The sequence below is a fragment of the Eulemur rufifrons genome, chromosome 27 (assembly GCF_041146395.1).
Source record: "Eulemur rufifrons isolate Redbay chromosome 27, OSU_ERuf_1, whole genome shotgun sequence".
NCBI lineage: Eukaryota > Metazoa > Chordata > Mammalia > Primates > Lemuridae > Eulemur > Eulemur rufifrons.
The window spans coordinates 15,756,832-15,773,490 of record NC_091009.1 but is presented as its reverse complement, the minus strand read 5'-3'; the positions used below and the strand labels follow the sequence as shown (position 1 = coordinate 15,773,490).

The 16,659-nt window shown below is 40.4% G+C and overlaps 1 protein-coding gene across 1 annotated transcript in view; it reads left to right on the top strand.

Moving 5' to 3' along the window:
* The window catches only part of RGSL1 (regulator of G protein signaling like 1), a 47,700-nt gene that overhangs the window by 12,837 nt on the left and 18,204 nt on the right, over positions 1 to 16,659 (top strand). The window contains exons 7-11 of the mRNA XM_069459519.1: positions 712 to 1,679; positions 6,006 to 6,068; positions 6,471 to 6,693; positions 9,861 to 9,968; positions 14,886 to 14,991. Coding sequence (XP_069315620.1) covers positions 712 to 1,679; positions 6,006 to 6,068; positions 6,471 to 6,693; positions 9,861 to 9,968; positions 14,886 to 14,991 — 1,468 coding nt within the window. The remainder of the gene's footprint in view (positions 1 to 711; positions 1,680 to 6,005; positions 6,069 to 6,470; positions 6,694 to 9,860; positions 9,969 to 14,885; positions 14,992 to 16,659) is intronic.

Sequence of the window (16,659 nt, the reverse complement as noted above, 5' to 3'; positions counted from 1 at the left end):
AAACTGTAGCCCACAGGCCAAATGCAGTACATGTGGCCCATGAGCTAAGAATGTTTTTTACGTTTTTAAATGGCTAAAAAAAATAGAGGAAGAAGATTATACAACAGAAATTGGATATGATTTACAAAGCCAAAATATTTACCATTTGGCCCTTTCCATAAAAAGTCTCTTTCCATAAAAAGAGAATAAGACTGATGCATATCTGCTTGTTTGTTCATTAAATGAGGAGGCGCTCCTAATCCGCTGTTTGGGACTAGTCACACTCTTCTCTACTCATGTAGGTACTTGCGAATTGATGACATTAAAATCAGAGGTAGTAAGGACTCCTTCAAATTATCCAGTCCAAATCCCTTCCTCCAGTCATATCTGACCCTGGGGAATCCTATTCGGATTGATGTCTCTTGTTCTTAAATCATTTTGTCTTGTGTTTTTTGTTCTTCTTTACAATAACATTCAATAGTCTAAGAAGTAATTCAAAGAATAACATAAAATGGCTTATTTCTATGGGGAAGGAAGAAGGTAATCAGAGAAGGGGGTCACTGTGTACTGGGAAAACCCTTACAATGTGTCCACCATCTATTTCTCCTGTCCACACTCCAGGATTGTGTGAGGAACTAGAAATGCTATACACAAAGACATTTGGAACAGTTTACAAACCTCTCCAACATCGTCATATCATTTTCACCCTTCATCTCTCTGTGTTTTTTCCAGAGTCCCTCTTGAACCTGTCTATCTGGCATCCTAACCAGTCAACCACCAGGAGGGAGACCCTGAGCCACATGCAGAAAGTGGCTCTGTTCAAACTCCAGAGCTATTGGCTTCCCAACTTTTACACCCACGCCAAGATGGCCATGGCCAAGGAGGAAGCGTGCCATGGTCTGATGCAGGAATATGAGACTCGCCTGTGCAGTATTTGCTACACCCACGCAGGGGGGCTCCCTCTGAACATGACCATCGATAAGCACCACCAATTTCATAAGAAGTACTCGAGCAGAAAAGCCAAGAGGAAGATGTGGCAACTGACAGATTCTGTCTCTTGGTCTCTGGACATGGACTTTGACCCAGATACCCACACTATGGCCCCACAGAAGATGTGTCCTGAAGAGAAGGTGGTTGTACAAGTGCCTTCCCTGAAAGTGGCTTCTTCAAAGGAGAGAACAATCAGTCCCCTGGGAAAGGATAGTCATCGTGCCAGGAAGTCCAGCATGAAGAAGAAAGCCAAGAGTCACCTCCACATGGAGGGCCTCTTTGAGAAGAAGTTCTCTACCCACCTGAGGACTGCCACCCCCATCATCAATTACTCCTCCCATCTAAGTATGAAGAAGATCATCAGGCGAAACCTCTCCATCGGGTATACCCACTGGGCCTTGTGTGCTGATGCCTATGCAGGAAATCCTTTCCGGAACCACCTAAAGCAGCTGGATTTGAAAGTGGAGATCCAACTTCTGGACCTCTGGCAGGAGCTGCACCATTACCTTAGGGTCCTGATGAATAGCCGGAAGAATGGGGATGCCATATTTCGTCACATGCTGGGTAACAGAATCTGTGAGCTCTACCTGAATGAGCAGATTGGTCCATGCTTACCACTCAAATCCCAAATCATTCAGGGCCTGAAGGAACTGCTGCCTTCTGGGAATGTGAACCCGTGGATTCCCAAAGCCCAGAAGGAGATCTGCCAGGTAGGCCATGTCTCACAGAAGTGGGTTAGTATCTGGCAGATTAGGTCAAGACTGACCAAAAATGCTATCTGATCATCTATACTGGATAAGTTAAAGACATAATTACCCACATAAACCTTCACATATTGAAGAGTTGGTTGATATTTTCAGGCACAAAATTTGCAACTTCCCCTAAACCAGCCAAAACTCTGAAGTAAAGTAGGTGAGGATTTGTCAATATCTATTCCTTATTCACGTCCTCCTTACATGCACTCTCCCAAAATCATGAACTTCAGGTGTTCTAAGAGGGAACTTTTAAGATTTCTGTTATAAATACTAGATATTGAAAAGCAGGGTCTCCCTTTGCTAGGCTAGCCATCAAGGAAATGGCCAATTGGGAGGGGTTTATTCTTTCCCAAAACATTAGATAAAAGCAAGGGAATGGCCTGAAGATTCACAGGAAGTGAAGCCCCATAGCATGACTATTGTATCAACAAGTGCTTGGCAGGAAACAAATGGCAGAGTCAAGCTGGGCAACAGATGAGAGCCAAATAAGAAGGACTACTCACAAAGGATTGGATGAGGCAGTAGGAAAACTGCAGGGACAGTGCAATACCACAAGACCAGTGAGGGTAGGGCACATTTATCACTCCTAGGCATGAAGAATTGAGGAGAGGGAGCAGTTACTAGAACCAGGAGAGAAAGAGCTGTATTGAGTGGAACATTTGGCACAAGCTGTCATCATTAGTTGAGGGATGTAACCAGTGCATAGTGATCTAGCTTGGACGGATTGGGAGGATAGATAGCCCCAGCTCACTCTCCTGCTTCCCATCTCCTACCAGGACACCTCATTTGATTAACCCAATCAGAGGACAAGGAAGCCTGTTGATGTGGTTTATACAGGTCAATCTTCCAAGGCACAAGAAGGGTGAAACAGAGTACAGAGTAGATCTGAAGGAGCAAATGGATTATTTAGTGCATTATAATGTGTTTGCACATTAACATACATTTTCTCCTCTATATTTCATAGCACTTCCAAGAGGCAGACAGAGTAGTATTGTTCCCTCTGTTGGACAGATGAGAAAAAATGAATCAGAGATCTGAGTAAGTGAATTAGTCCAAAGGCATGCAGCTGGCTACTGGATGATCCAGGATCAGATCCTAGCAGTTCTTGGCTCTAAGTTCAGTGTGATTTCCAATATATCATAATTATCCAAGTTTGTACATTCCCGTAGCATCAGACCTTATCAGTCCAGTGGACCCACAGCCAAAGCTCTCCTTTGCATAGTTCTTGATTAATGAATACCCAGAAGCATCCCTGCCTACTGTGGAGGCATTTGAGGCTAGAGGCTCAGATGGGGATTGTGCTTCCTAGGTCATCAAATTTTCACAGCAAATCTCCCTGACTGGACCTTGGTCTTCTGTAAAGATATTGAAGATATTTGTATATAGATAAGGCTGGAGTATCATAGTTTCTCAGAGTAAAAATCTTGATATCGTTCTTCACTGACCTCTTTGTCTTATACCCATGCCGAGTCTATTGGTGAATCCTGTTGGCTCGACCTTAAAAATCTATCCAAAAGTGACCACTCCTCCCCTCCCTTGTTACAAGCACTCTCACTTAAGCCCCTTCCTCCCTCAATGGTGCTACTGTAAGGGCCTCCTACCTCCTAACTGATGCCTCTGTGTCTGCCCATGCCCCTCAGCAGGCTCATTTAATACCAACCCAAGTGATTCTGCCCAAACAGCAATAGTGTAATTTGACTGAAATAAGTAAAAGGAAGTGAAGACCTTGAAAACAGATGACTTTCTGTCTTAGTACAGCCATTTTACTTTCAGTAAAATCCAAAGTCCCTGATAAAACTAACAAGGCCCTACATGATCTTCACTTCACCTCCCCTCTCTGGATTCACCTACTGTTTCTCCCACTACGCTCATCACCAGCTATGCCGGGCACACCACCAGCTTGGCTGTGTGATGCTGTGTGACTTAAGATGCCTGCATGGCTTGGTCTCCCTCTCTCTCAGGTCTCTGCCCAAGAGTTGCCTTCTCATTGAGAACTTCCTTGGCCAATTTATTATATGTAAAATTTCAACCGTACCCCAAATTTTCCTTTCTCTGTAGCAGTCATCACTATCTAAATACATACATACATACTCAAAGTGTCACCAGCAATATGGTAGACTAGGAGGTCCCCAGCCTTGTTCAGACACATTAAGTTCTTCTATACATTAAATTTCTTCACCTTTGTGTCAGGCATACCTCAATAAATTTTAAAATAATTTAAAAATAAATATATACTTATTAATACACATACTGTGTGCATATATATAATGTGTGTATAATCCTCACAAAGTACATGTATGCATATTTGCATATTATATACACATAAAATATACTTGTATTACCTTTCAAATAGAGACATAATATGTATATATGATATATATAGGTATACATTTAACTTATTTCCTTATCCTTTCTTTCTGCCTGTGAGGACAGTTGTTACTACTGCGTCCCCAGCCTCTAGAACACTACCTGGCAGTGGGTGTTCGGTGTTCAGCAGTGCTGATAAACATTCATGCTCAATAGACGTTTGTTGCATCGATCACTTTCAGTTGGAAATGACTCCTCTTTTGGCCTTTCCTAAGACTATCTTTGTTTGTTTGAAACAAGTGACTCTATAAGAACTCTGATTTTCATCTGTGTTCAATCATTTCTCCAATTAGCCAGTCTACTTTTGAGTGCTTATAGCATGCCAGCTAATATGTCTATTTCCTGGCTTTGGACTCATGGATGTGAGAACAGAGTGCCCATGGAGCAGAGGACAAACTAATGGTTTAAGTCCTGGCTCTGACATCCTTTGGCTATATGGTCTTGGACAAACTCAAAGTTTTTAGATACTGTTTTATTATTTTTATTTTTGATTACTATTATCTTGATAAAAATCTGATTATTTCTTTTAATAGAAAATGTTCAATGAAACATTGTTTCTTAAGAAATCAATTTGATTTTTTATTCACTAATTATTAGAGTCATAAATCTCTTAAACCGAAAAGGATGTTAATAGGGTACTCATTTCACACATGCTTTTTATTATTTATGTTTAATATATGTATTTAGAGCTTATCCATTAGTGAGTAACATTATATTACATTGCACATTGCTAGGATTCAATCATTGAATTGAATTCTCTCAGGAATGTATATCACTCCAGTTTCCCAGGAGCCCAGGAGATTTGATAAAGCTGCTAACATTCATACCATTAAACTCACTTTTTGGCAGCTCGACTGGGGCAGTTTGTATAGATAATCTTACATTCCTTAAAGATTACTATTGGCAACTCATTGCTTGCAAAATAATGCCCAGATCACTTAACAAGGCATTCAGGTGCTCCATGTAGAGTCCCAGCCAACCTTTCCTGCCTCATCTCTGGCCACTCCCCCATTCCCACAATCTTCACATGAATGGTACATTTCATCCACACTGCGGTACTCAGCGTTCTCAAACACGTGCTATCCCATCTCTGTGCCTTTGCTTAAACTTTCCGCACTGCATGGAATGCCCTTTACTCAGCTCCTTATGGTGAGCTCCTATTTATGCAAGATGCAAACTCCAGATTAAATCTCCCTGCCTTTATGAATTTTCCTGGATTTCCATATTGCAGTCAGAAATAATTGTTCCCTTCTCTCTGCTCCCAGAGAACCTTGTTAATACCTCTATCACAGCATGTGTCATATGCTATTCATCATGATGGAAGCTGAGTTCCTTGGAATGATGCTTGTAGCATACTGATCTCTGTATTGCCAGCAGTTCGCATGGTGCCTAGCATGTAGGAGGCACTCAGAAAACATTTGTCAAATAAGTAAATGAATGAAAGTGAGAGCATGGATAAATAAATCTAGCTAAGCACTAACTCACAGGTTTTGTTGTTGATTTTTAGTTTTAATGTAATGTAATGAAATGTTCTTCACAAATGCATAAGGTCTTCGAGGGGAGATATAAGATATACCAAAAAGAGATGCATCGTTTTCAGGGCCATTTTGAGGACCAAATGAGATGCTCTGTGGAAAGGAATGAAATAATATGCAGGTGTCGAGTACTTGTCCTATAAATTACTTGTTATCTGTCTTCTTAAATAAATATTTATTGCTGTTCTCTAAAACTAGGAGAGAGGCTGTGAGAGCTGCCATATTGGTTGGGCATAGCTAGTGTTTGCTGTTCCATTGGATCTCCAGGCTAGAGAATCCAGAATCTGCAGCCCACTCTGCTCCCAGGTGAACACAAGTAGAGAAGATGCAGCAACCCGAGCATCCAGCTAATGATGCTTGTGCTGTGTTTGTATTTCAGATGCTCAGCCCCTGGTATGATGAATTCCTGAATGAAGAGGACTACTGGTTTCTCATTTTTACAGTAGGAGGGACTTTGGGTTGGAAGGAAATCATGAGGTTGAGGACAGAAGAGAGAGTAATTGCTATTTTAGAAGCCTTATTCATTAAAGCAAATGAAATTTTTATTTTCCTGGAGGCAACTAGAGATTGACATGGTCCCCGATGTTCAAAAAAGAAAAGGACTCAGTGCACAAGATGATTTTGAAGAAGTCACAATCATGTAAAATTTCTCCCTTATAGAAAATAGGTTTGATTAGAAGAGGAAGGGGGGTTGGTATGGAAAGGAGCAATGGTTCTTAACAATTAAAACAATCAGCACGAGTCCATGTGACAGGAGGCATGAAGGGCTGAATTATCACAAAACTGTTGCTTCTGGTCTAGTTCCTGAAATAAATTCTGTCTTTCCCCAAATCCCTTCTCTTAGACTCAGCACAGGCTCATCACTGCCAAGTGGCATAAAAAAGACTCTATAAGCAACGAACAGAATACCCTTCTTTATAAGAGGGTTCAGAAATCTCTGGAATTAAGCCAGGCTTTGGCTAGCATGGAGGAAATGGATTCTATGCAGTGGCAAAAGATAGCTACCGAAGATCTGAGACAAGGAGGGTCTCTCCAGGTAGAGCTGTCGCCCCCAGTGTTTCTAGTAGGTAAGAGCAGTCACTGGAATTTTTTTGACCCTTATATATATAAGCAACTGGGAAATATTAATATTTACTGATTATTTACTATGCATCAGCATAGTGCCATGCAAGGATTACTCTATTTGATCTTCAAAATAATCTATGAGGTAAGTACTAAGTAACTGAGGCACAGAGAGTATGTGACCTTCCCGAGGTCACACAGGATGTAGCAGAGTGGGACTGGAATGCAGACAGACTAACTGCAGAGCCCCCTGCTGGATCTGAGGGAGCCAGAGGACTCAAGTTTGGCCAGACTCTCGCCCACCAAAGGATCACCACAGTTAATGCTGAATACCTCATTTCATGCCTCTCATAAGAATGTTCCACCACACCTACCCCAGAATCAGGTCCAAGGGCATTTCTGTGACTACATTTTTTTTTTTTTTTTTTTTTTTTTTTGAGACAGAGTCTCACTCTGTTGCCCAGGCTAGAGTGAGTGCCGTGGCGTTAGCCTCGCTCACAGCAACCTCAAACTCCTGAGCTCAAGCGATCCTCCTGTCTCAGCCTCCCGAGTAGCTGGGACTACAGGCATGCACCACCATGCCCGGCTAATTTTTTTTCTATATATATTTTTAGCTGTCCATATAATTTCTTTCTATTTTTAGTAGAGATGGGGTCTCGCTCTTGCTCAGGCTGGTCTCGAACTTCTGAGCTCAAACAATCCGCCCACCTCGGCCTCCCAGAGTGCTAGGATTACAGGCGTGAGCCACCGCGCCCGGCCTGTGACTACATTTTTAACAGCCATCCTCTTTCCTAACGTAACACACCAGCCCACCCAGGCAGTGGAGAGAAGTAATTAGCACAAAGCACAAGGCTCTGCTGTCCCAGAAGTTTGGGGTTATGTCCTTGCTCTACCATTGAGTGGGTATACTTGAGAAATATATTTAATCTCTCTTTAAACCCCAGTTTTCTCATCTGTGAAATAGTAATAATAACAGGCTTGTTCTGAAGGTGAACTGAGATCATTTATGAAAGCTATTAGCACAAAATGTTCAATAGTATAAATGTCAGCCATTATTCAAATAGATCATACTGCTTTAATTATATTGAGGCATTTGGAGCACTGCATATTTCTCGAACTTCAATCCACAATAAATACAATTGGCCTTATGATTCTTTAAACATATGCCTGTGTATATGTGTGCACATATATATGGAAAAAAAATTTCTCAAAGCAATACTTGCCCTTGTTACATAAGGTGATATACTCTAACACTCTCTATTCTATCCTATTTCATGTTATAAAAGGTAACAATGACTCAATTTATTTTCTGGAATCCTAATGAGTCATGACCTACACTTTGAAAAACACTAAGAGAAGAAATAAGCAAATGCTTTGAAAACTCAGTTGTACCACTCACTTGCTCTGTGAGCTTGCGCAAGTTACTCCATCTCTCTGAACCTCATTGCTTCGTCTATAGAATGGGGATAATTTCCCCTGCTTTGCAATAATGTTGAGAGGATTAGAGGAAACATATTTACACAATAAGCACATGCTCAATAAATGGTACTTGTTAGATTACCAAAAAATGTAACACTCAGCTAAAGAAAACTTTAATATGTACCCTAATATGCAAAACAAGATGCCCTGGGTGCTTACCCCTCAGGGCCGTGCTTGGGCATGAGTTATTTAAATCTTGCATGAACAGGCCCCCTTTTTCACCTTAGAGGTTTCACCTTCTCTCTAAAACCTGAGCATTCTAGAACCTTTCCAAGCAAATCAAGGCAAAAGTAGAAGACAGGATGGCTGTTAAATTTCACCCCACATGTACTGGGTGACAGGCATGACTTTGGTGGTCATGTAGTGGCAGGGGGAGCCAGGAAGAATGTGAATCATCCTTCATGGAGATTCCCTGTCCCTCCCGTCGACACACAGGATTACTTCCTCTGTCATGGCTTTTTTGGAGCACAGGTCTGGCCTGATAAAGGGCCTTTTTTGCATTTGTCCAAGCCTGGGCCCTGACTCCCAGGTGGGCTGGTGCTTCCACTCAGGCCTGAGTGTTGAGGGGAGGGACAGGAAGTCTCCATGGCGGATGGTCCTGGATCCATTGAAGAAACAATCCAGTGCTCTCATCACTCATGGCCAGAGAGTCTCCTGCCTGACACACGATGATGATGGTGACGACGATCGTGATGATGATGGTGATGATGACAATGATGCCAATGGCACTGATGACAATGATGCTTACATAAGGATAACTGACATTCACAGGCTCACATCCTAGTGTTTCCCCTTGACTCCAACAGTACACCTTCAGAAGGTGCTGCACTGCCTGGAGAGTTCCCGGAGAACTCTGTGCAATTGGTTATGCTCTAAACCCCAGAACTCACAACACCAATGAATATTTTCACCATGGTAGGAGGCAAGGTGCTGCTACTCTGCTTCTATTGCCCAGAACATAGTTAAAATTTCTCTTACTATCTCAGCCTTATCGGTCCCACCACATTTTGGATACAAAAAGGTATTCCCTCTCAATTCATCACACATAACTAAAAATGATAGAAGGCTGTTTCTAGAAAAAAAAATAATCCATCCCCAAATGCCAGTGATTTGCAAGTATTGATGATATTCAGATATATAAGCTGTTGATTCTGAAATTAATCCCCAAAGCACAGCTAAGAAAGAGAAAACAACATAGCATATTATTTGCCATGTATTATTCTTAAGTACATCAAATTCTTTGAAGCAATAGTAGAATGTTTGAAATACATTTACAACTCTCTCCATAACAGATGGTTGCTTTGAAGGGGTCAGCATTCATTTGTGTGAGTTACTTCTTATATATGAATTAACTATTAGGAGCTCTTTCAAGTCATATCTCTGTTACCCTAACATTCCTCATGCAGAAAAGCTCCATGAGTCAGTTTTCCCTAAGAAGGGCATAATCCTGCCATTCTGGAGAGGAGAGGAGGCTATATTGCCTTGCTTATAATTTGGCTTAGGGAACTTGTGTTCTTTATGGAAGTATTCCATTAAAACACTACTGTCCTACTTAAGTAACTTTTAAAGGCAATACCTTCAACAAAAGTATATTAATCTTTGAACCCAGAGTAGACAACTAGACTTGAGCAGCTGGGATTACAGGTGTGAGCCCAACAACTAGACTCTCTCTCTGTTGGTCCTTACTTCACAGATATGAGCAAAATGCCCTTTGAGGAACTCTGCTATAAGAATCCAAAGATGGCCATAGAGAAGATAAGTGATGACTACAAAACATATTGTGAGAAAGCACCCCAAGTAGGCAAGTATTTAAATGCAGGGATAGATTTGAGGCAACTAGGTTTTTCCAAATCTAAGAGAGAATCTCTAAACTCAAGAAGCATAAGTCAAAAGAGGAATTTTGCTTTGTGTGAAATGGAGAGATGGTTAAGGGATAATGATTATGTCTTTTGGGTTTTTTTTTGTTTTGTTTTTTTTTTGAGACAGAGTCTCTCTCTGTTGCCCAGGCTAGAGTGAGTGCCGTGGCATCAGCCTAGCTCACAGCAACCTCAAACTCCTGAGCTCAAGGGATCCTCCTGTCTTAGCCTCCCGAGTAGCTGGGACTACAGGCATGCACCACCATGCCCGGCTAATTTTTTCTACATATATTTTTAGTTGTCCATATAATTTCTTTCTATTTTTAGTAGAGATGGGGTCTCGCTCTTGCTCAGGCTGGTCTCGAACTCCTGAGCTCAAACGATCCGCCCACCTCGGCCTCCCAGAGTGCTAGGATTACAGGCGTGAGCCACCGCGCCCGGCCTTGGTCTTTTTTTAAATAACCATCTTTACAGTACAGAGACTTTGTCTTTTTTTTCTCCTACAAAGCCACAGAAAGGCATCATGAAAATGAAATGCACACATAAATGAATTAAGATGATGATGGTTAAAGATTATTCATTTCTACTTTCTTATCTAGTTATCACTCTTGGGTTTCTTTAATTTCAAAATATTAAGGAGGTACAAATGTTTTTGTTACATGGATGCATTGTACAGTGCTGGGTTTTAAGTAACGTGGATTCATCTTCTGCTAAGTTTCCTGGAGACCGAGACTTGGGGAAGGAGGTTTGTTAGGGAGTGTTCTTGAGAATGACATCTATAAGGTAGCGAGGGAAGGAGGATTGGGCAGGCGTGGATGCTCAACTGTGAGGCTGTCACAACAGGCCTCAGCAGATACCATGGGAAACTCTGGAGCTAGGAGGGCCCTTCCAAATCGTCTCTCAATGAGCCAAGGGATGACCTTGGGGCAGATATAATCTTGGGTCTGGCAGTTTCCTTTGGCTGAGGCAACTCCGAGGACCTCAGCTTTGAGCTACCAGCAGCCGACACTCCCAGAAAAATGAGTGCTTTGGTCCTGAAGGGAGGATCTGGGTAGCACCCAGTAGCACCCACTCCTGTCTGTAGAAGTTTTACCCCATCTTGGAGCAGCTCCTCCAGGAACCTGGTTGGTTTCTTTTCCTGGGGAACTTATTTGAGAAAGGCTGACCCACATTACTACACCTTATCTGGAGACCCTAATATTCCACTTCTCCATCCTCTTCTCCCCATCCTAGATTCCCCTTATGCTCAGCTAGTACCTCTGCTGGTCTTGGGGGCTTACCAGGCAGTATGACCTATGCTCTCATCCCTGAGATATCTGAGCCCCTGCTCATCATGATTTTCAGGGTGTGGCTGCTTCACATGTCAATTCATCATCAAAATTGGGCCAAGGATTTTGGCAAGTGAGTGGCAAGTAAATTTTCCACTACCCCTGCTATGTAACTCATGATCTGATGATTAAGGTCAATTACCCCACCGGTATAGTGACTCCTTTGCTAAGACCATGGGACCTGTTGTATGATATGGCTAAATGGCTGGGCTATTTACGCTAGAACCTAGAACTGCTGTAAGAATGTTTTCCTACTCTGGGTCCTCCTAAAAGCTGACAGCCTTATATGGTTCAGAGAAGTATTTTAAAATGTGGAATATGCTGTCTCTAGAACACAAAGAATTCTACCAGGTGTTTTGCTTCCTTCTTAATCATGGGAGATGCAAGATGCAATCGTTTGTCTTTTATTTTGGAGCGGATGTCCACGTATGCACCAGATCACTACATTCTAAAATCTTTACTGAATTGGTAGATTCCTCAATCTTGGTAGAATTTATTTACCTTTGGAGCACACGTATCTTACAAGGCCTCCAAAATACTTAGCATTCCTGTTCTTCTTGTACAATTTATATGATATTGTTGATAGTGTGGGACAACGTATTAATAATATTCTGGAGAATATCTAGATGGTTCAGGTGCCATTGGATTATATTATAACAGAGAGCAGGAGAGATAATGTAGTAATGGGCAACACAGTAACTATCTACGTTGTCCATCCCACATCAATGTGAACTGCTTCTGATCCTAACTTATGATAGGAATGGAAAATAGAGAGAGTATATATATCCTGAAAATAACAACTTATAGAGAACATCGAGAAATCTCCATATTGTTTTTTAAAAAACTTCAGAATATTACAGAGGTACAAACGCTTTGGTTATATAAATTGCCTTTGCACTACCCAAGTCAGAGCTACAGGCATGCCCATCCCCCAGACAGAGCACACTGCACCTGTTAGGTGTGAGTATACCCATTCCCTCCTCCTCCCCTCCCGCCTGCCCGACACCCGATGAATGTTACTTCCACATGTGCACATTAGTACCAACTTGATGGTGAGTATATGTGGTGTTTGTTTTTCCATTCTTGTGATACTTCACTTAGAAGCATGGGCTCCAGCTCCATCCAGGATAATACAAGAGGTAGTTCACCATTTTTTATGGCTGAGTAGTACTCCATGGTATACATATATCACATTTTATTAATCCACTCATGTATTGATGGGCACCTGGGTTGTTTCCACATCTTTGCAATTGTGAATTGTGCTCCTATAAACATTTGAGTGCAGATGTCTTTATTATAGAATGTCTTTTTCTCCTTTGGGTAGATGCCTAGTACTGGGATTGCTGCATCAAATGGTATTTCTATTTTTAGCTCCTTGAGATATACTCCAAATTACTTTCCACAGGGGCTGTACTAATTTTCAGTCCCACCAGTAGTGTACGAGTGTTCCAATCTCTCCACATCCATGGCAGCATTTGTTGTTTTGGGGCTTTTTGGTAAAGGCCATTCTCACTGGAGTTAGGTGATATCTAATAGTGGTTTTTATTTGCATCTCCCTAATGATTAGAGATGTTGAGCACTTTTTTATATGTTTGCTGGCCATTGGTCTGTCTTCTTTTGAAAAGTTTCTGTTCATGTCCTTTGCCCATTTATTGGTAGGGTTGTTTGATTTTTTTTCTTGTTAATTTTCTTAAGTTCCATATAGATTCTTGTCATCAGCCCTTTATTGGATAGGTAGGATGCAAATATTTTCTCCCATTCTGTAGGTTGTCTATTCACCATAATGATAGTTTCGTTGGCTGTGCAGAAGCTTTTTAATTTGATCAGGTCCCATTTATTTATTTTTGTTGCTGCTGGGATTGCTTTGGGGGCCTTCCTCATATATTCTTTCCCTAGGCGGATGTCTATAAGAGTTTTCCCAACATTTTCTTCTAGAATTCTTACAGTTTCACACCTTAGGTTTAAGTCTGTTATCCATCATGAGTTGATTTTTGTGAGAGGTGAGAGGTGGGAATCCAGTTTCAATCTTCTGCATGTGGATATCCAGTTTTCCTAGCACCATTTATTGAATAGAGATTCTTTTCCCCAATGCATCTTTTTTTTTTTTTTTTTTTTTTGAAACAGAGTTTCACTCTGTTGCCTGGGCTGGAGTGCCCTGGCATCAGCCTAGCTCACAGCAACCTCAAACTCCTGGGCTCAAGTGATCCTCCTGCCTCAGCCTCCCAAGTAGCTGGGACTATAGGCATGTACCACCATGCCCAGCTTATTTTTTCTATATGTATTTTAATTGTCCAGCTAATTTCTTTCTATTTTTAGTAGAGACGGGGTCTCGCTCTTGCTCAGGCTGGTTTCGAACTCCTGACCTTGAGCAATCCTCCCGCCTCGGCCTCCCAGAGTGCTAGGATTACAGGTGTGAGCCACCATGCCTGGCCTCCCCAATGTATCTTTTTGTCTCCTTTATTGAAGATTAGATGACAATATGAGGATGGTTTTATATCTGGGTTCTCAGTCCTGTTCCAAAGGCCTATATCTCTGTTCTTATGCCAGTATCATGCTGTTTTGATTACTATAGGCTTGTAGTAAAGCTTGAAGTCTGATAGACTGATGCCTCCCAATTTGTTCTTTTTGCTTGAGATTGCTTTGGCTATACAAGGTCTTCTCTGGTTCCATATGAAGCATAGAATTATTTTTTCTAGATCTTTAAAGAATGAGGATAGTATTTTGATAGGGATTGCATTAATTCTGTAGATCACTTTAGGTAGTATGGATATTTTAACAATATTGATTCTGCCAATCCATGAGCATGATAGGGTTTTCCATCTGTTTACATCTTCTGCAATTTCTTTTCTCAGTGTTTTGTAGTTCTCCCTGTATAGATCTCTCACCTCCTTCATTAAATATATTCCTAAGTATTTAATTATCTTTGATGCTATTGTGAAAGGTGTTGCATGTTTGATTTGATTTTTAGCTTGACTGTTACTGGTATGTATGAATGCCACTGGTTTGTGTGCATTAATTTTGTATCCTGAGACTTTACTGAATTCATTTATCACTTCCAGGGGTCTCTTGGTTGAATCCTTAAGATATTCTAGATATAATATCATATTGTCAGCAAATAGTGAGATTTTGACCTTTCCTGCCCCCATTTGGACACCCTTAATTCCCCTCTCTTATCTGATTGCTCTGCAAGAACTTCCAGCATTATGTTCAATAGAAGTGGAAATAGTGGGCAACCTTGTCCGGTTCCAGTTCTAAATGGGAATGCTTTTGATTTTTCCCCATTCAGTATGATATTGGCTGTGGGTTTATCGTATATGACCTTAATAATTTTAAGATATGTCCCATCTATGCCAATTTTGTTAAGAGTTTTTATCATAAATTTGTGTTGGATTTTGTGAAATGCTTTTTCTGCATCTGTTGAGAGGGACAGTAGTTTTTCCACATGAACTTAATGTCTGATAAATGTCCTTGCCACTTTGTACCTTTATATTCCTTCTAACGTGGTGTTTCCCCATACTTATGATTTTTTTTTAGATTTTACAGTAAAATTTATCAAGGAACCAAAGATACATACACCACCAACACAAAGGAAATTGTCCTTCAAAAGAACTGGTTTAAGGAAGCCCTCAATTAGACCCAGGTAAGATACAGAATCTGGCCACAGCAACATCTCCAGGCATAAGCTTTTCTAAAATCTCAGCATGTCCAATTCTGAACTTATCTTTCTGTGTGTAGGTTTTCAGACCATTTTCTGTAATACATATATTCACAGGCACACTTGGTATTTTAAATCATTATTTACTTTCTAAAATTGGCACCATGCAATCTATATTATGTAATAACTTTTCTAACTTAAACTATCGTGGACATTTTTTCATGTCAGTATGTATGGATCTACCACCTTCTGTATTATGGATGCAGCATAACTTATTTAACCATACCCTTTTTACAGACATTTAATTGTCTTTAGTTTTTTATTGCTATAAATAGTACCACAATAAATATCTTTGTACACGTATCCTTGCCTGTTTATGTTTTCTGGATTATGTACTAATGCAGTACTCTCCTAACTGGTTCCTTATTTCATGTCCTTCTCCTCTTATAACGAATCTGAGCATCAGTCTCCCATAGCTAGCCAAAGACCCTGCGGCCCTTTCTTCCAGGGTTGCCCACCCACTTTTCTTTCTACGTACTTCACAGCATAAGTGCCACCTATATATAACAAGTTCTCGAAATGTTATGTTTGCTCTGACTTCCTTCTCCTCCAAAACCCTAAATCTCTAAAGTACAATACCAAGCACTTACTATGTACTACTTTTTACTGCTCTTTACTTTTTAGGGATGTTTTCTGCCTTTTTGACTTGACTGTAATGTTCTTATAAGCCATGCCATTCATCCAATCATTTATTCATTTTTATTCAGTTATCTGTTAATAGCTAGCTATATGAAAAGTCCTCTTTTAAATGATAAGAACATAGTAGTGCATACAAATTTGGTAGTCAAAGTCTCTGGAAGAATATTTTTCACAGAAAAAAACTCTCACAAAAATGTTTTCAGTTACTGATAACATTCATTGAGGGTGACAAGTCTTCTGTCTCTTCTAAACACTCTAGATAGATCTTCCTCCCCTTCAAGTAACTGAAATTATTCCCTGAGGTTCAATCATTTATTCCTTTTGCTGTTCCCATTGGTACCACTCACTGTTCTCCACTATGTCTATAGAAATACCTAGTTTCCAATTTAGTTGAACACGAATATCACAGAAGTCTTTTCTAAATTACATATTCATAAGATCATTAAATTTCAGAGGAAATATGCAGGGTTATAGAGTCCAGTTTCATGACTTCAGTTAAGACCACAACAGAATGGCCTAGGGATACTACAGTTGCAATTTTCTTAAACCTTGTCTATAGCTTTCATTCAATGTAATAAACAGTTATTGATTATATACTGTGTCCCAGACATTCTGTGAGTGCTAATGGTAGAAAAATAAGACATAGTCCTTGCCCTTAATCTAATACATAACTAAATAAAACACAAGGCTAACCTTAAAATGTTATGATAAAATATTGGCTAATTATTATACTATGAGAGTATTGTAGAAGGAGAAAGAAATTTTAAGTGAGGATTATGAAAAGTTAGAAAATCAGAAAGGGCCCTGAACTACATGTAGGAATTCAATTGCAAAGAAATGGGAACATTTTATGGATAGGGCTAAATTCTACCCACAAGCTGAAGAAATGACACAAAGATAATAACTCATTAATATAAAGGCAGTATTCAAATACTTGGAAATATCTACAGATTC